The 17,990-nt window shown below is 37.2% G+C and overlaps 1 protein-coding gene across 1 annotated transcript in view; it reads left to right on the top strand.

The window, feature by feature from the left end:
- The window catches only part of LOC107671459 (CUB and sushi domain-containing protein 3-like), a 292,685-nt gene that overhangs the window by 103,025 nt on the left and 171,670 nt on the right, over positions 1-17,990 (top strand). Inside the window, exons 15-21 of the mRNA XM_016464380.1 lie at positions 1,400-1,594; positions 5,103-5,241; positions 6,885-7,072; positions 7,602-7,790; positions 11,418-11,534; positions 13,216-13,431; positions 17,396-17,584. Of these exons, the coding sequence (XP_016319866.1) occupies positions 1,400-1,594; positions 5,103-5,241; positions 6,885-7,072; positions 7,602-7,790; positions 11,418-11,534; positions 13,216-13,431; positions 17,396-17,584 (1,233 nt within the window). The remainder of the gene's footprint in view (positions 1-1,399; positions 1,595-5,102; positions 5,242-6,884; positions 7,073-7,601; positions 7,791-11,417; positions 11,535-13,215; positions 13,432-17,395; positions 17,585-17,990) is intronic.

Here is a 17,990-nt window from a genome sequence, read left to right as displayed (position 1 = left end):
TGATTGGCTGAATACCTCAAGCGTGTGACGGAAATGTTACGCCCCTTACCATACTGTGATGCCGTCTCCCGGCGCGACGAGACAAAACCAGTAAATATATATTATAAACGAGGTATTTGTTGCATCCAGTGGGGACATAATTACTGATTATAATGACTTATACTGTCTTTTTACACGTTGCGTTGTGTATCGCGCTGCGTAAACATAAAACCATGTCTGCATTTGTGAATGGAGAAACGACAAACAACAAGCGCTACTCTCCCAGGAAACAGTCCTCGTCCTTCATAAAATGTGCTGCACACATCTGAATATTTGGGTTGAACTGTTCTGGAACAGTGTTGTAAATACAACTTTACCACTGATTTCTAGTTGTGTCCTCTTTTGGAAGGCCAAACAAAGGAGTTTCACTTTCATAACGAAACACACAGCGTCTTCAAGACATTGCGGCGGCGGCAGCAACAATACTACAGCGAGAATCAAAGTTACGCCTTCTTTCTTTGCTTGAACTTTTGGGCGGCGTTATGCAAATCTTCCCACAACGTGACGTAGACATGTGGGGGCGTTAGAACGAGCCGTTTTAGGTAGGCGTGGTTGACTCTTAACATTCTTTATAAAGAAAATCTCTTTGGATTTGAGACTTTAGTCTTTGCAACTTTACAGATGTTCTTTATGCACCAAGAGCTTGTAACACTCCAAAGAGAAAGGAAAAATTTAAATCGCATCATATGACCCCTTTAAAAGCTATTTTAAAGCTGCATTTTATTTACGTTTTTTAAGTTTATGTTTTGCATCTACTATTTGTTTTGCTTTATTTCATCATTATTTCGATTACCAAATATGATTTTTAATAGGTTTAGTAAACAATAAACACACACGCGCATATACTTACACACACACACACACACACACACACACACATACACATATATATATATATATATATTGTGTGTGTGTGTGTGTGTGTGTGTGTGTGTGTGTGTTTATTTTAGGCTGCTCTAAACTAAAGAGTAAAAAAAGCTTGGATAAAAGGATTAATACTCTTAAAAAGTTTAGTGTTTGCTAACAACATCTTTGGCATGCGAAGCATTGTCTTCAATCAGATTCCGAACAGCCGTCAAGTAAGACATATGGAAGGAAATATTTTCCTCGATTTAATTCATAAGCCATTTATCCACCAGCATCAAGCAACTTAATCTTGTTCGCTGAACATCACACCATTAGCTCAGCCAAAATAATCCTCAAATGCTTGTGCGACGACGTACAGGACCCTAGTGTTTACCCACAATCCTCCATCTCCTACAGTTTGATATTCCATTATGCATTCGCTCTTTCCTTTCCATTTCATTAAGTAAGTCACGTTGCAAGTAACAAGCTCTTTGCTTTGATGTTATTTGTTCAGCGTTTGGACACAATGAGTGCCCGGATCCCGGAGTGCCTATGAATGCCAAGCGCTTTGGTAATAATTTCCAGCTGGGAAGCTCCATCTCAGTGGTGTGTGAGGAGGGCTTCATAAAGACACAAGGCTCAGATACTATTGTGTGTGAACTGGAGGCGGGAAAGGTGATGTGGAGTGGTTTGATCCCCAAATGTGAAGGTAGGTTTCAAAAGTGTTTGTGTCCTCTAATCTTTTCTGTGGAATAAAAGTTATCAAATGGCCTTTGGATGTTTTTTTGGAAAGATCTAAATTTAAATTAAATTCAAATTATCTAAATTACATCCCTTGAACTCGTAGAAAAGTGGTTTAGTTCCACTTATTATCTGAGTTGTTCTATCAACAGTACAAATGACAGAGGAAAATTGTGAAAAACATTCAGTAAACACCAGCTTTGATGAGAAAATATTACTTACCTGCACCTGCATCAAACAAGAGTCTGTATGTTACACTGATTTCACCTCGGGTGAAGGATAGTCTTAACAACTAAGTTAAGTGGAGTGCCTAAAACAGCTGATTGGGTGGTCTTAGCTGGTTTATGATTGGAATAACTTATTTGGCCAGCTAAAAAAAGTGGTTGAAAACCTTTTAAGATCAGCCAGCTAACTTGGGATGGTTTTACCTTTTTTTGACAGCCGAGATGCCCTTTACCATGGTAAAATTACTGTAAGACATGGCCACTGCTTAATGTCTTATGGATGAGTTAGTAGTTTGCATGACGAGACAGTCAAATGGTGTGTTCAAGTAATGTTGGAAGATCATATTTAGGAGTTGAATGCACATGAACGCCTCCACAATGTTGCAATATCGAGTGGGAAACGCAGAATATTTTTAAGCCATGAGTTTCCAAGTTGGGGGCGTATCAGTGATAAAATATGAGGGGTGCAATAGATTCAGTGTCTGTATTGAAATGGTAAATTTGTTGAAATTATGGGAATGATTATTTTTACTTATTCATTTACAATAAAACTAGCTAAGATGCATGTGCAATATTCCACAATATTGTACAATTATGAATATATAACACTTGAATTTACAGCACCTTTATAAATTGAATAAAAACAAAGCAAAAACACACTGATGCATATTCTTTATTCATCATTTTGCATTCATCATCTTGTACGGTTAAAATTATTATTTTTTTTTTAATGTGCTTTTTATTTTTTACATTTTTTCTAGAAAAGGTATATCGCCATCTTCCTCTATCCAAAGTGATCTGGAAACACCTGATGTTGTAATTGCGACTTAACTCGTAAATACGAACTTCCCAGGAGGACTTGAATGCACCAAAACATTGGCATCTGTACCTTATTGATTAAAGATGCTATAAGCAGCCATTTTTCTTATTTCCGCTCTTTTATTTACTTAAATCCTACAGTTTTTTTTTCATAACCGATCTACAAAGAAATCAAGAGTAAAATTCTCCAGAGACCCTCAAAAAAGTGTCACGTTTATGGCTAGTTACCATATGCAGCTGTTGTAGAGTTTGCAGTTAGCTTTCTCTATGCTAACAGATAACAGACAGCTTTCATCATGTTTTAAGACTTCTTTGCCTAACCGGATCTGTGAAGCAATTGACATGCAGAAAGCCAGTTAAGGCTAGTTTTTTCAACAGGGATGCTCTTTACCATAGTAAAATCAATGTAAGACAGCCACTGCTTCATGCCTAAGGGATGAGTTAGTGGGAAATACAATGGCCTTGCGAAAGTATGACCAGTAGTTATACGTTTTTTGACATAGTCAAACATTGGCATCTGCACCTTATTGATTAATGATGCAATAAGCAGCCATTTTGCTAACTTCCGCCTTTTTGTTTACATAAATAACATATAGTCTCGCTGTAAAATCCAGCTCCACAAAGAAAATTTTCTAAAGACCCTCGACAGTGTAAAGTTGGCCAGAGTTACACAACTAGCACAGAGATGAATGGTAATTAGCAATTAGCTTTCTTTATGCTAACAGATATAACAGGCAGCTTTCTTCAAGTATCAAAACTTCCTTTTGCAAAACTGAATCTGAGAAACGACTGACATGTAGAAAGCTGTTTTTTTTTATTCTTTTTTTTGTTCTGCAGGCATGCCATCTACCATGGTAAAATCACTGACAATCACAACCCTGTTGAAAAAAACAGCATATGCTGGTTAGGTATGTTTTGATGCTGGTTTAAGCTGGTCCTTTGCTGGTTTATGCTGGTCCTTTTGCTGGTTTATGCTGGTCATGTGCTGGCAAAGGACCAGTTTAAACCAGCAAAGGACCAGCATAAACCAGCAAAGGACCAGCTTAAACCAGCAAAGGACCAGTTTAAACCAGCAAAGGACCAGCATAAACCAGCAAAGGACCAGCTTAAACCAGCAAAGGACCAGTTTAAACCAGCAAAGGACCAGCATAAACCAGCAAAGGACCAGCTTAAACCAGCAAAGGACCAGTTTAAACCAGCAAATGACCACCATGAACCAGCTGTAGCGAATCAGCTCAAAGGGGAAATATGAATAATTAATCATAACAAGCGGGAGGTTGCAATTACTGGAGGGTTTTACGACCCTTTGTGTGAGGGCATGGTAATTTGCAAATGTAATTCGCTTGGGTGTTGATGCACAAACTAGTAAAGATTCTTAGAACACTAATATGTTGCATAGGTATCAGCATGTAATATGCACTCCCAATTAGATCATCCAAAGATGAATTCATAGAGACCAAACATGGTAGGATTACATATAGGTAAGATGACATGAACGAGTGGTTCGATCATAAGCCTGCATAAAACAGTAACCAATATAAAAGACAATATACAATGACAGTAACAACATACACAATGACCTGAAGGATATGCGTGTTCATTCAAAGAAAGGTTTTCCTATGAGTTCATTAGAGAACAGTCCATTTCTCTTGGCATTGTGTGTCTGTCTTATGAGGAAAATGAGTGAGTTTCTCTATCCGCATTCCTTTGGGCAATAAAACCAATGATATCAGCATTGGTTGCCATGGAATCAGAGGCCTGTTCGTTCGCAGACATCCTGGCACCCAGCATGTTTATTGGGTGAGGGGTCTGTGATTATTTGTTAATCTAATGAATAATTGATTTGTTAAATCAAATGAAAAATGGTGTGTCTGATTGGTCCAGATGCTACACAGCAAAGGACCAGCTTAAACCAGCATCCCAGCGTCAAAACATACCTAACCAGCATATGCTGGTTTTTTCAACAGGAAAGAGTCAGATTTTCCTCTTAAATGTGACATTTTTGGCTAGTTACCAAGTGCTACTGTCTTAGAGATAAGTGGGAATGCTAACAGTTAGCTAGCAATTAATTTTCTCTTTGCTAACAGATTTTTTTAAGTAATAAAACCTTTGCAAAACCGATTATTCGAATTGATTGACATGCATAAAGTGTTTCTGAATGGATAAAAAAAAGTGTGGTTCGCTCCCCTGGCTCTTTTTTCCTGCTGTTTACAAACACCGGTTTGATTTCTCAAGATACTTATTTTAGTGAAATCTGTCAGGTAGCAGGAGCGTTTTGTGTGGCTTACAGCACCTTTAAATCAAGAACTTTTTACATCTCTAAAGACATTCAGAGACACGGTACTGCAAAAACAGTTAAGAAGAGGTTTCTTTGCTGAATCGAAGTGTTCTAATAAACATTCTGCTGGCATGTACATAAAATGTTTCCCGCAGCGCCCTGCGGAGGCCATTTCACCGCTCCGGTGGGAGTCATTCTGTCCCCGGGGTGGCCCGGCTACTACAAAGATTCCCTGAGCTGTGAGTGGGTCATCGAGGCCGAGGTGGGACGCTCCATCAAGATAAGCTTTGACAGGTCTGTTGGATAGCTCTGAGAATAGCAACACACAGAGGCATTATTTGGATTCATGTCTGGAGGCATCAGCTCTCCAAGGCGACAAATAATTTCGGCACATATCACGGTTAGAATAAGCAGAAGTAGCAACATATTCATAGCCATCTTCATCTGGGGTCCTTTGGGTGTGAAGGCCATGTGGGTTTTTATAAAGTCTCAATGTAACAGTCTGCCGAGTTAATAAAGTATAATGTCAAATGTAATTGAATTGTAAGCTTCAGCTAATCGCAGCAAAGTTCACATGTAGAAACGTCTGAAGGATGCTATTGTTTCTGAGTAATGTTTGTCATAGCACACAGACCTAGAGCGCAAGGGAGACAGTCACCATTAGTGTCTATATACATTATACCATAGTGTTATGTCGACAAGCTTGATCCATACGCACGCTGTTTGCCGTATAAATCTAACACTGAGCGTGGTGCCCATCGAGGCCTTCTGTGAAAGGGAAATTGAATTAATCTATATCTAGTTACAAATGGTTGACTTTATTTCATTAGCACTGCAATGCTTCCCTGGAGTAGGCCATTGAAATATCATCAGATATGATCTAACAGACTCCTGGGAGCGGACGCCTCGAGATGCATCACAAAAGCAGAGGACTCGATTGGGCGAGCAGAGATTGTGTTTCTCGGGCAGTGGGGTTGACACCTCTGCTTTGGCTTTTCACTGAAAACATTTAAATTCTGTCATCCTTTACGTACCCTTGTGCACGCCAATCCTGTAGGACTTCTGTAAAATACAAAAGGAGATAATATGATAAATGAGCTGGCTGCTCTTTTCTATGAAATGAATGAGAATGTGGGCAAAAAAAACAAAAACATTAAAGATATCATAAAAGTAGTGCATGTGGCTGGTTCATTATTTTAAGTCATTTGTGTGAGAAACAGACAAATTCATTATTTAATTAATTGTTCCACTAACTTTAGCTCTCAGATGTTAATTTCCTATATGGGGCATCAAGATGCAATATGCCAGATTTTATGTAGATTTTTTTTCCCTTTCATTTTTAAGTGATTTTTTTATTTTATACTTTTTACATATTTAATGTACAGAGTGCATAAAGGACTTGGAATATGGTGCAAGTCTTATGAGCAGCTTACATAATTTATAGTAATTAAAATGATAGTTGTATGGTGCTTTTTATGCTATTTTTGGAGCTTTCAGACCCTGATTATTATTATATACTTTCACTGTTTGGAAGAGAGAAACTAGGGCATTATGTAAAAGGTGTTATTTTGCCGAAGATAGAAAGCCATACAGGTTTGGAACAACATGAGGGTTAGTAAATGACCGTATATTCATTATTAGCTTAACTATTCCATTAAAGCAAGCTCACAGTGGCAGATCTGTGTTTATTCGCACATCACAAAGCCGTTTGATCCCATCAATAAACAGCAGCGTGAACACTGACTGCGCCTGTGACTTCTCATTAAAAGAGGCGGTCAATGAGGAAAAGTTGGGCAGCCATGTGTAATGAGCTGTGTATGTGTGTGTGTGTGTGTGTGTGTGTGTGTGTGTGTGTGTGTGGATGGAAACACATTTCACATTGTAATTTTTATTATCTCTTTTCTTTGATCTGTTTTATTTTTTTATTTTTCCGGCAGGTTCCAGACAGAACTCAATTATGACTTTCTAGAGGTTCACGATGGGCCTAATCTCCTCTCGCCCCTAATCGCCTCTCTAAATGGCACCCAAGTCCCTCAGTTCCTGTTCAGCAGCGGCAACTTCCTGTATCTTCTCTTCACCACCGATAACAGTCGCTCTAACAGTGGCTTTAAGCTCTTTTATGAAAGTGAGTCAGCCGTCTTTATGGACTGGGTGCCTTTTGCCTGAGAAATGATATTTCTACCTGAATCGTATCTGTCTCTCCACACAAGCAAACAGCTTGAGGATTTCTCTTTGTAGTATTCTTTCTCACTCTATATTTCTTGCCTATTCTGTCTTTTTCTCATCCTTTTTTTGATTTAATGCTTTATTGGCTTAACAAAAAACTGCATTCATATTGTCAAACCATTTCAGCACAGCTGCATACAATGCAAATACAATGCTTAATTTGATAGTGGTACAGCAAGTAACAGTAACACACAAAGTAACAATAAACATAATTTGAAATAAAATAAAGTAAAATAAAATAAAATGATGAAATTAAATTAAATGAAATAATAAAATTTTATGTAAGTTTACATAGTTCCCCCCGAAACTATACATTTGCTTTTAATGCACAATAAAATGAAACTGTAAATGAAATTGAAATGAATCCCTTTAACTGTACCTTTAAATTACATGAAATAATCTCTCATTTTACGTTTGCTGTGCTACAGGCGTCACTCTGGACACTCACTCATGTTTGGACCCCGGCGTGCCCGTAAATGGGATACGTTACGGACAAGACTTGGCCATCGGCTCGGTGGTGTGGTTTGGCTGTGAGCCCGGATACAGACTGAGCCACGAGGAGCAGTTGGTCTGTGAGAAGAACCACTGGTGGAGCCACCCTCTGCCGACATGTGACGGTAAGCTGTCATCTCAATTACACGTCTCAATTAGACTAATTAACGCTGCTCATTTAAACAGTTCTTTGATTTCGACATTCACAACAATTTCAAGAATATTCAGGAGCATTGTAATTGAAGTCTGGCTGTACATGCATGTAATAATTCTCATCACATTCAATTCAGACTGCAAACATACATCTCATCTAAAACATAATTTCTCAGGAAACATCAGTTCTGAATAAAACCAGTTCTGTTGAAACTTAAATCAGTATAATTGCTGACTGGTTGTTCGTATAGCAGTGTGTATTTAAAGATGCACATTCAGGGCATAAAAATAGGTATGGTGCCAAAAATCGTATTAGTTTGTATTCTTTGGACTTATTATTGTCTATAGTGTCAAAAGAAGGAAATGAAACCAAAATGATTCCCTTCCTTATGCATTATATATAGAGGTTTCAACTGGAGTCTTACTGGATATTCTATTCTTAAAATGTCTGTGACTGAGTTCTCAAAGTTTTGTCTTTTTTATGAGTAGCTGTGGTGCAATGAGGGCTGACAAAATACTTAGTCTATTCAGCTGGACATGATTGTCACCTTAAGTTTTAATTATAAACCACTGGTAATGCTTGGTTTGCTACCAGACTTCCGACCAATGCTCTGGACTCTCTGTCAAGACATCTAGTACTTAAAACTTCAAGTCAGCATGAAACTGTCATCCACAGCCTGTTTTGCTTGTGTAATGTGACATTTCTGGATGACACAAGAAGTTCAATTAAATAAAATGTAGAACTGGATTTGATTTTATCTGTCAGGAATTGATTGGTTCAGAAGAACTCGCTGCCAGAATTTAGCAATTTCATTGTAGGAGCAAGATGTTGTAGACGAACATTTTTTTAGTTGGAACAACAGTAAGACCAGGAACTTAGAAACTTAGAAAGTAAACAGGGTCCTTTTTGTTGACTTTAACCTTCCGGTAAAATGTTCTTATTTCCAAAAGGGCACTCTTAGCATGTCTGGCCCATTTGGCCTATTCAATTTTAATAACTTCATGTCATTCTGAATTAACTGACTATGGAGGAAATATTTTGGGTACTTCACGCTGCTGGAGGGAAGAAAGAAACTTAGGCAGATGTTGAGCCCGAGGCGCTAGACTCGTTTATCGTCTCACGGGGAGTGACGCTGACATTCATTATCATTACAAGTGAAGTCGCTGAGGAAATCTGCCTTCATTCCTTGAATTCTGAAGTTCAGGTCTTAGTTTGGACATCTCAAGAAGCAATGACTATGACTGCATCCCAGTTTGCATACTGTGGCTCTGCTCCAAATCTTTGTGGCATTTTAAGGCATAATACGTTTGCTCCCAAAAAAAAAAAAGAGTAGATAGCTTCATTCCGCAGCCTTTCTAGAATACCTTCTTTTGGTCAAAAACTATGGCAGAATTTCTGGTATCCTTCATGGAGAAGACAGTCCCAAAATGCATAGTTGGCATGGCTATACTCGTAGTTTACTTAGGACTGTTAGGATTTTACCCAATACATTTGTGTGTAACTTATTAGCATTGTGCATTGTTATCTTAGCAATATGCTAATACCATTTAAATCAACTGAGTCAACAATCCCATGCACTTTGACTGAGAAGGCGTAAGTATATATATATTTATATATATATATATATATATATATATATATATATATATATAATATATATGTGTGCGTCTTAAATAAAGTGCATACTTTTAGTATGCAGTAAAGGTATGTGAGTTGGGTTGCAGCCCTATATCTCTGGGTGAAAGTAATAGTGAAATTCACTTCAGTATTTCACAGATAAATCTAAAGGATGCCATTTCTGACCTAAAGTGTTTTCATTCAAGCACTTAAAATGTTTGAAAATGTTAGCTCAGTTTCAAAATGATTTTCTGTTCCATTTCATGATATTATCTCTGGCTGTTACTAGTTTTCAGTCAAGTCTTAGCATGGGACTAAAATGTATCTCTTTGGTTTGACCATTACTCAAGATCTATATTTGCCACAATCAATAGCCTAAGCCCTGCCGAGATAATGCCACCAGCCTATTTCAGCTTTTGGTTTAGTAGAAGACGCTATGATAAGGTTTCTTGAGACACCTTGAGTCACTTTTCAATTGACAGATTGTGTTCAGAAGAAACACAATTAGAGATGAGCCATGAGTTTCAGATTTTCTGATTACACACATTTACGTCACCAAGAGTTTATACAATGCATGTGAATGTCTTGCAAATTTTTCTTCATCTGCAGTGTCACTTCAGCATTCCTTGGCACAACATTTACTTTGTTAATATGTTTTAAGATGTATCCAAATTCATTCTTTTGTTTACACACAAGTCTAAAATATTTTGTGAAATAATATGTGATGAACATGATGTACTTTTTAATTTTACTTTATTTATGCATCATTTATGTATTTGGCAGACGCATTTGTCATAAGCATTTTTCTAAATGAGTTAATGCATTCCCATTTTTGTTTTTATTTAAATTTTCATCTGCAGTGTGCACAAATTTCATGTAAATTGCCACATTCATTTCGATGCACCAGTTCACAAAAAGAGCCAAACAAAGCAGAATTAATTTATTTGAAAATAATGTTTAAAACCATTCATACATGAATTGTATGCAGTTCAGTGTGAGAATTTACATGAGTATTGGACCATTCCAAACTAAAATGTCTGTCCAAATTGTTCAGAAAACCATTTTTACTTAAATGGTGACATGATGAAACCATTCTTACCTAAAATTGCAATCATTTTACACATGACTATTTTTAACAATGATTTTAGTCTTGCTTTCACAAATGATTTTCACACATTCATTATTCATACATCATTTATGCATCTGGCAGATGCTTTTGTCCAAAGCAATTTTTTTATGGGTTCATGCATACCCTGGGAATCAAACCCATAATTTTGATGCTGCTAGTGCTAAGTTCCACCGTTTGAGCTATAGGATTGCTCTTTCATAGACATCTCAATGACATAAGTGCATTTACTTCTTGTGTGCAATTAGATGTCAACATTTCTGAAATTCAGTATTATTAGGACTATTTGCTAAGCCAAGTATCATTATTTATTATGTTAAACTTCTAAGCCTAAGTTTTAAAAGTAACTCTTCCTGCACTGTTTGTGTGAAAATAAATGCATAGACATCCATCGAAGAAGAATGTCATCGAGACCTGTAGTTGGACACTTCTAACTCTAGCCAGTGAGCAACCACTTTGAAACAGCATAGCAATTCTCATGCAATCATCCATAACCTCCTAGCACCATGGCAGAGAGTTTTGCATGGACAGTAGCACTCACTCATTTTCTTAGGAAAACTTTCATAGACAAAGTAAAGTGGGGTTGTGACCTTTTCTGGAGACAACGGCAGGTGGAAAGTAGCTCAAAGTAGAAGAAATTCTCATTACTCTCGTTAACCTTTCGGTGGTATTTTTACTTCCGGTGAAGGTTACACTACTCTTTGAATTCCCTCAGCTGAACACTGCTTATCTCAACAGAATTCCTGCTCAAGTCTCTGAAAACGGAGAAACTAAAAGTGATACAAGAACAGTTGCATATGTGCTTCCTGTAAAGTTTCAGATCTTTTTTAAGATTCCACACATGTCTTCCTGCAGCTCTGTGCGGAGGCGATGTCCAGGGCCCAGAGGGCATCATCCTCTCTCCTGGCTTTCCAGAGCTCTATCCCAACTCATTAAACTGCACGTGGACTCTGGAGGTCAGCCATGGCAAAGGTACCCAGGAGAATTCTTCATGTGCTGTCAGAAGAAGATGAGAGCTCGCTTTTGACATCAGATCTGTCAAAGGTCACTTTTTTAGGTGTCAATGAACACATACAAGTGTGTATTTTTATTTATTGAACACACACTGTGTATGTGTCTGTGAGTGTACCGAACAAATACATTGTTTTATCCACTGAATGTATAGAACTTGGTTTAAAACTTCTAACTATTCTTCTATTTTAACGAATCAATATCCATTCTTAAATCCCAAGACTGATCTTTTAATCTGCTGTTTTAGTTAATGCATGAATAAAACTTTATAGACATTATATCCTGTCCTATAATCACAATAAGCTTTGCGTTTTGTACCTTTCGATGAAAAACAAAGTCACATCTTTTAATTTCTGTCCGTTTTATTTAGAAATTCAAACAATAAATACAATTTTGACACTTGAAACACAGAAATGCTGTATAGGCACCTCAGTTTAAATAGCAGCGATCATCCCTTCCTCTTTATTACTAGTTATAACATGAAATAAACATGAATAAACATCTCGTGTCTTATGTAATCGCTCAATTAGTGTTTCAACTGTGGAAAGACGTCAATAAAACAGCTTGTGAACAATGTCACACAGCATTACATTTACCTCAGTCCAGCAATTCAGAAGAGCATTTCACCAAATATATGCACTGTATTAGCCTCTCTCTCTCTCTATACACACACACACACACACACACACCGCGAGTTTTGGGCAGTGTAGAATAGCACTTGTTGTTTGTCATTTCTCTGATCACAAATGCAGACAAGAGTTTTATGTTTACGCGGCGCAATGCAACGCAACGCAATGCCTAAAAAGACAGTATAAGTCGTTATAATCAGTAATTATGTCCCCACTGGATGCAACAAATGCCTCGTTTGTAATGGGTTTTAATATTTTTTGTCTCGTCACTCCGGCTGGGACACGGCATCAACAGTATGGTGAGGGGCGTAACATTTCCGTCTCACGCTTGAGGTATTCGGCCAATCAGAACGCACTGGATAGCTGGCCAATCAGAGCACACCTCGCTTTTTCAGACCGATGAGCTTTGTAAAAATCAACGCGTTTCAGAAGGCGGGGCATAGAGGAGAAACAATAATGTACAGTATGTGGAAAATAATGTGTTTTTTTAACTTTAAACCGCATAAACACATTTCATTACACCAAATACACGAAATAATGTTATTTTTAGCAGCATCATATGACCCCTTTAATTATTTAATGCATGTTTAAATTAATCTGTCCACTGTGAAAATTATTATTTAATTATTTAAAAAATGAATTGGAGTTGAAACATCATTTTATAATTAGATTTAGTTGATATAAAAATGCCTTATGCGCAATTTACATGTTTCCATACAATTTTTTAATTTGAGTGTTAATTATTATATCTAAAAATACATAACAATTTAATGTTTTGTACTCTGTTGTTAATTGTAAACTTTAATATTATAATAGTAATAGGGCTCCCTGTGTAGTTTACAGCATTAGCTGAGATAGATTTATTTATCCTCAATTTATTTAAAGACACCGCCATAATTTCTCCACTTACGCCTTGTTTCCTTAAAGAATCCAAGTCATTTCTTTTGACATGATGTGTCCTGTTGAAGAAGTAAAGTAAATTGGTGTCCTCATCTGATGCCTCTTCTTCTCAGGTGTGCAGTTCACGTTTCATGCGTTTCACCTGGAGGATCACCATGACTATCTGCTCCTGACGGAGAACGGCAGTTTTGCGCGGCCCCTGGCCCGGCTCACCGGTTCGCAACGACCCCCGCCAGTCAACGCCGGGCTTTACGGCAACTTCAAGGCTCAGCTTCGCTTCATCTCAGACTTTTCCATCTCCTTCCAGGGTTTCAACATCTCTTTCTCAGGTGAAAGAATCCGTGTGTCCCATTTGATTTTATGGTTCACTTAGGTATTTTACTGTTGTTGTTATTATTCTTAATTATTTACTTATTATTTATTTGTTTATTAGTTTATTGGTTTGTTTATTTATTATTATTATTATCAGTTTCAGTTGCACCGAACCTGTTTTTTTTGTTGTTGTTGCAAAGAATAGCAGTAAATTCTAAAAAATAGTTAATCTGAATAAAATTATGCAATTTTGTGTGCATCCCAATGTCACTACAAGCTTATATGCTGTTACTTTTTTTGGAGGAAAAATTTGAAGATTTTTTACACAGCTCTTTCCCATTTAACTAAGCTCTAAAAAAGGTCAGAAATCATCAACATAGAGCACATTTTTTTTTACTAAACTATTCCTTTAAGGTCAGAGTGATGCATTGTTAGAGGACACACACCGTTTTGATAGAAAGCATCTGCAATGCACACAATTTTATGTAAATTGTTGCATTCGATTTGTAACAGTTTACGAAGAGAGCCAGCCATTCTGAGCAAAGCAATTTTTTCTGTAAATCATTCATGAAACCATTCTTACATAAATTGACGTAATCAGTTCAGTGTGACAAGTTACATAAACACTGAACTACACAATTTTCCGTGCAGATTGTTTGTTTAAACCATTTTTACCTACATTGTGAAATGATAAACCCATTCTTTCCTAAAAATTGCAAACTTTTACACAAACTTTTACAGCACAAAATTTTGCTAACAGTGCAATCATTTACATAATTATTTTTTCCTTAATGAAAGTGATAGCCATACCATCCTTTAGTATAAGATCTAATAATTAATCTAAATCTGAGGATATTATTAAAGGTTATTGTAGGACAAGAGCAGCCGCTATCGTCCTCAGCTCCTACAAGCCTGTTTCTATGAAAAGTCATAGCAGCAATTAGATATAGATGGTGTTTTGTACATTGATAAAGGTAATCAATTGGCAACAGCTTGAGCTTCGTCTCAGTGGCTTATTGAAAGTCTGAGTTTTATCAGTGTTCCCGGCAGTCTTCTCGTCAGACTTTAGCGGCGAACTGCTGGCTGATATTAGAGCTGGCTTTGGGCTGCGTTTTTCATTAGTCACAGATCCCCACTGGATCATCCTGCTGCGCTGCACGGTCACCACCGGATACCCACTGGGCACTGGTTTAAACCGGGCTGCCGTCTAATGGAATTAGTTGATCTACCTTTTGACGTAAAAGTGGAAAAGAAACCTATTTGACAGCTAAATATGAGCTCATAGTCGAGAAACCGCCAGGAAGCCAACAGTATTTTAAAGCAGTTGCACCGAATATCTGTTCATGACTGGTTACAGTCATTTTTGGTAAACTTTACTTAAAGCCTTTATATAATAATTCATTATAAAAGTAGTTTTAATGCTTTACTTATGTCTTTTAATGCACCTTATAATGCATTGTGTATTTTATTAATAATTGTAACCATAGTTACAATACATTATAATACTCATCATTACACCTTTGGAAAGTATAATGCATTAAAACACATGACTAAAAAAACTTCAAATATTATAAGGCATTTTAACTTTGGTTACAATTATTTATGAAATGATATAATGCATTACAATGTACATTATGGATACCTTTATAATACATTATACATACATTTTATTTTGGAAGTTATGGAAGGGTTGCCTTCCAGTTGGACAGATTTTGGGCTGAACTATTTATTTTAGGTCAGCATAATACATTGTTAGAGGACATGCTGTTCTGATATAAAGCCAAGTTGTGAGAAGAGCCCATAGGGTTTGGCTAATGTTTACTTGAGCCATCATATACATTAATTAAGGACTGGAGTTATGAATACCCATACAATTATCCAGAAGCCAAGTTCCTGTATTAGCCTAATATATTTATTACCTGATGAAAACGGCGGTTGACCTTTTTCTGGTACTGAATATTGATGGGATTGACAGAAGCAGACATGCATAATGCGAAAAGTATCAGGCGTGAAACTGCAGACAAAAGCTTTCCACCATTAACATTCCAGCCTTAATGTTGAATGTTCAAGGACGAGAACTCATATCTTTACATAATATGAAATCTATTAAATTTTCTATACAGCTTCGGAGTGACAAGGTGGAAGCGTTCATATGCTGAACACATTGTGTTTCTAAATAGATTTGAATATTTGATATTAGAGCTCAGAGGAAGCAAAAGTGACAAACAAGCAATTCATGTCGTTGCCATCGACCATCAAAGTCATCTGAACTCACTGCGCCAGGATCTAATTGAAACCGCAGCTGCGGTCCTACACTAACCGTTTCTGCATATCATTTACATGTGTGTAAATGATTCACACTGTTGCTATCATAGCTCTAATTGATTGTTTAAGTGCTTGCAGATAACCCAGGGTAAATGTTCACTCTCTGTTTACTCTGTGAATCATGATGTAATGTTACACGAGACATTGGTTGAATATCAAGACTGAAGTACCGTGCTAAAATAAAGCAACAAGAAGAACTGCGTGTCATTTATCAGGAACAAATTTCAAAACGTTTTAATAACTGTTGTGATAATTCTTCTATCGAATACATGACAATAGTTTAAATATTTGCCTCATCTACAGTAATTAGCACTCCTCAGGCGAAGAAGACCTGAAGACACTTCCAATAGAATGGTACTTTAGCATGGTGCTAAGCTAATGGTATATGACTTTAAAGGGGTCAAGAACTGAGAAATCAAAATTCCCTTGATCTATTGACATATAAGTGGTCATTGTACTATAAAAACATCCTTATATTGAACAGCTTATATTGAAGCCAACCTGCCAAACGACAGGTTGTGGAATGTGTCACTTTATGACGTAATAGTGTGGCTAAACCCCGCCTCCGCAGGAGAAGATCAACGCCTGCTTCTGCATCACTGAAAAAATGACATTTGCTTAAAATGTACTCAGGTTATCCAAGATGCAGATGAGTTTGTTTCTTCATCAGAACAGATTTGGAGAAATGTAACATTGCATCACTTGCTCACCAAAGGATCCTCTGCAGTGAATGGGTGCCGTCAGAATGAGAGTCCAAACAGCTGATAAAAACATCACAATAATCCACAAGTAATCCACACCACTCCAGTCCATCAATTAACAGCTTGTGAAGTGAAAACCTGCTTGTTTGTAAGAAACAAATCCATCATTAAGGCACCTTAACTTTAAAACAGTCACTACCAAAATATAAGTCCATAATAATCAATAATAACACATCCTCCAATGAAAAATGTAATCTCCTGTTGTCTCTCACATCAAATTCTACCTACAATTTTTTTTAGAGCTCTTTTGAACTGTTTTTGCTTGTAAACAGTGCTTGATCTGTGCATATTTCTCTCTTGATTCAGACAAGACGACTTTATTACTGGAGAAAGCACTATTGTGGATGGGGGACTCTTATTTTACCCAGAAGTTAAAACATCTTAATGATAGATTTGTTTATTACAAACACAGCTTTTCAATTCACAAGACACTGATGGACTGGAGTGGTGTGGATTACTTGTGAATTATTGTGATGTTTTTAGCAGCTGGTTGGACTCTTATTCTGACGGCACCCATTCACTGCAGAGGATCCTTTGGTGAGCAAGTGATGCAATGTTACATTTCTCCAAATCTGTTCTGATAAAAAAACAAACTCAGCTACATCTTGGATGGCCTGAGGGTGAGTACATTTTCTGCATATTTTCATTTCTAGGTGAACTATTCCTTTAAAATGCTGCCTATGCGGTAGCTCACTAGGGTTCGGAACAGAGCCAAAGAGCTCATAACTAATTCCTGATTTTTGCAGTTTACATGAATTATGTTTGTCACATCCTGCAAACACATATTACAGTAAGTTTTAGCATACAATAAAGTTCAACCTGCATAACACCAGCACCAGCAAATGAGGTCAACTAGGTTTCCGGCTAAACTTTTTGCTGTTTGTTTTATTATTAGAATATGATTTGGAGCCTTGTGAGGACCCTGGTGTGCCCCAGTTTGGCAGGCACAGCGGTGGCAGATTTGGCATCGGCGACACTCTGACGTTCTCCTGTGACCTTGGTTGCCGCCTGCAGGGTGCTCGAGAAATCACTTGCCTGGGCGGTGGACGGCGCATATGGAGTGCACCTCTGCCAAGGTGTGTGGGTACGTGGTCAGCTGCTCTCATTTGCTTGGACGTCCAGAGTTTGACAAGTCTCCATGGTTGCATTCGAGTTCAGCGACGACAGGCTATTGAGTTGTACTGTGTTTTGAATGGAGTAGTAGTGTACTACTCAAAGCTTGCTGCACAGTATAATAAATACTACTTATTATACGTATTATACACTGAAAAAAAATTTACTTAATTTTCACTCCAAAATTGCTTGTACATTTCACAAATAATTACAAGGAAACGGCAAATGAATTAGAAAGACTGCAATTGTATTTTCTTGTGAAATGTATTCTAATAATCGTCAAAAAATCTGATTTTACAAAGTACTTACTTGTATAGCATATACTACTTTTATAAATAATACTTTTAAAAGCATGCATAATGGTGTTATCCTAATTG

The sequence above is a fragment of the Sinocyclocheilus anshuiensis genome, unplaced genomic scaffold, assembly GCF_001515605.1.
Source record: "Sinocyclocheilus anshuiensis isolate Anshui unplaced genomic scaffold, SAMN03320099.WGS_v1.1 scaffold552, whole genome shotgun sequence".
NCBI classification, from domain to species: Eukaryota; Metazoa; Chordata; class Actinopteri; order Cypriniformes; family Cyprinidae; genus Sinocyclocheilus; species Sinocyclocheilus anshuiensis.
The sequence above is the reverse complement of the archived record's forward strand: the minus strand, read 5'-3'. Positions and strand labels throughout refer to the sequence as shown.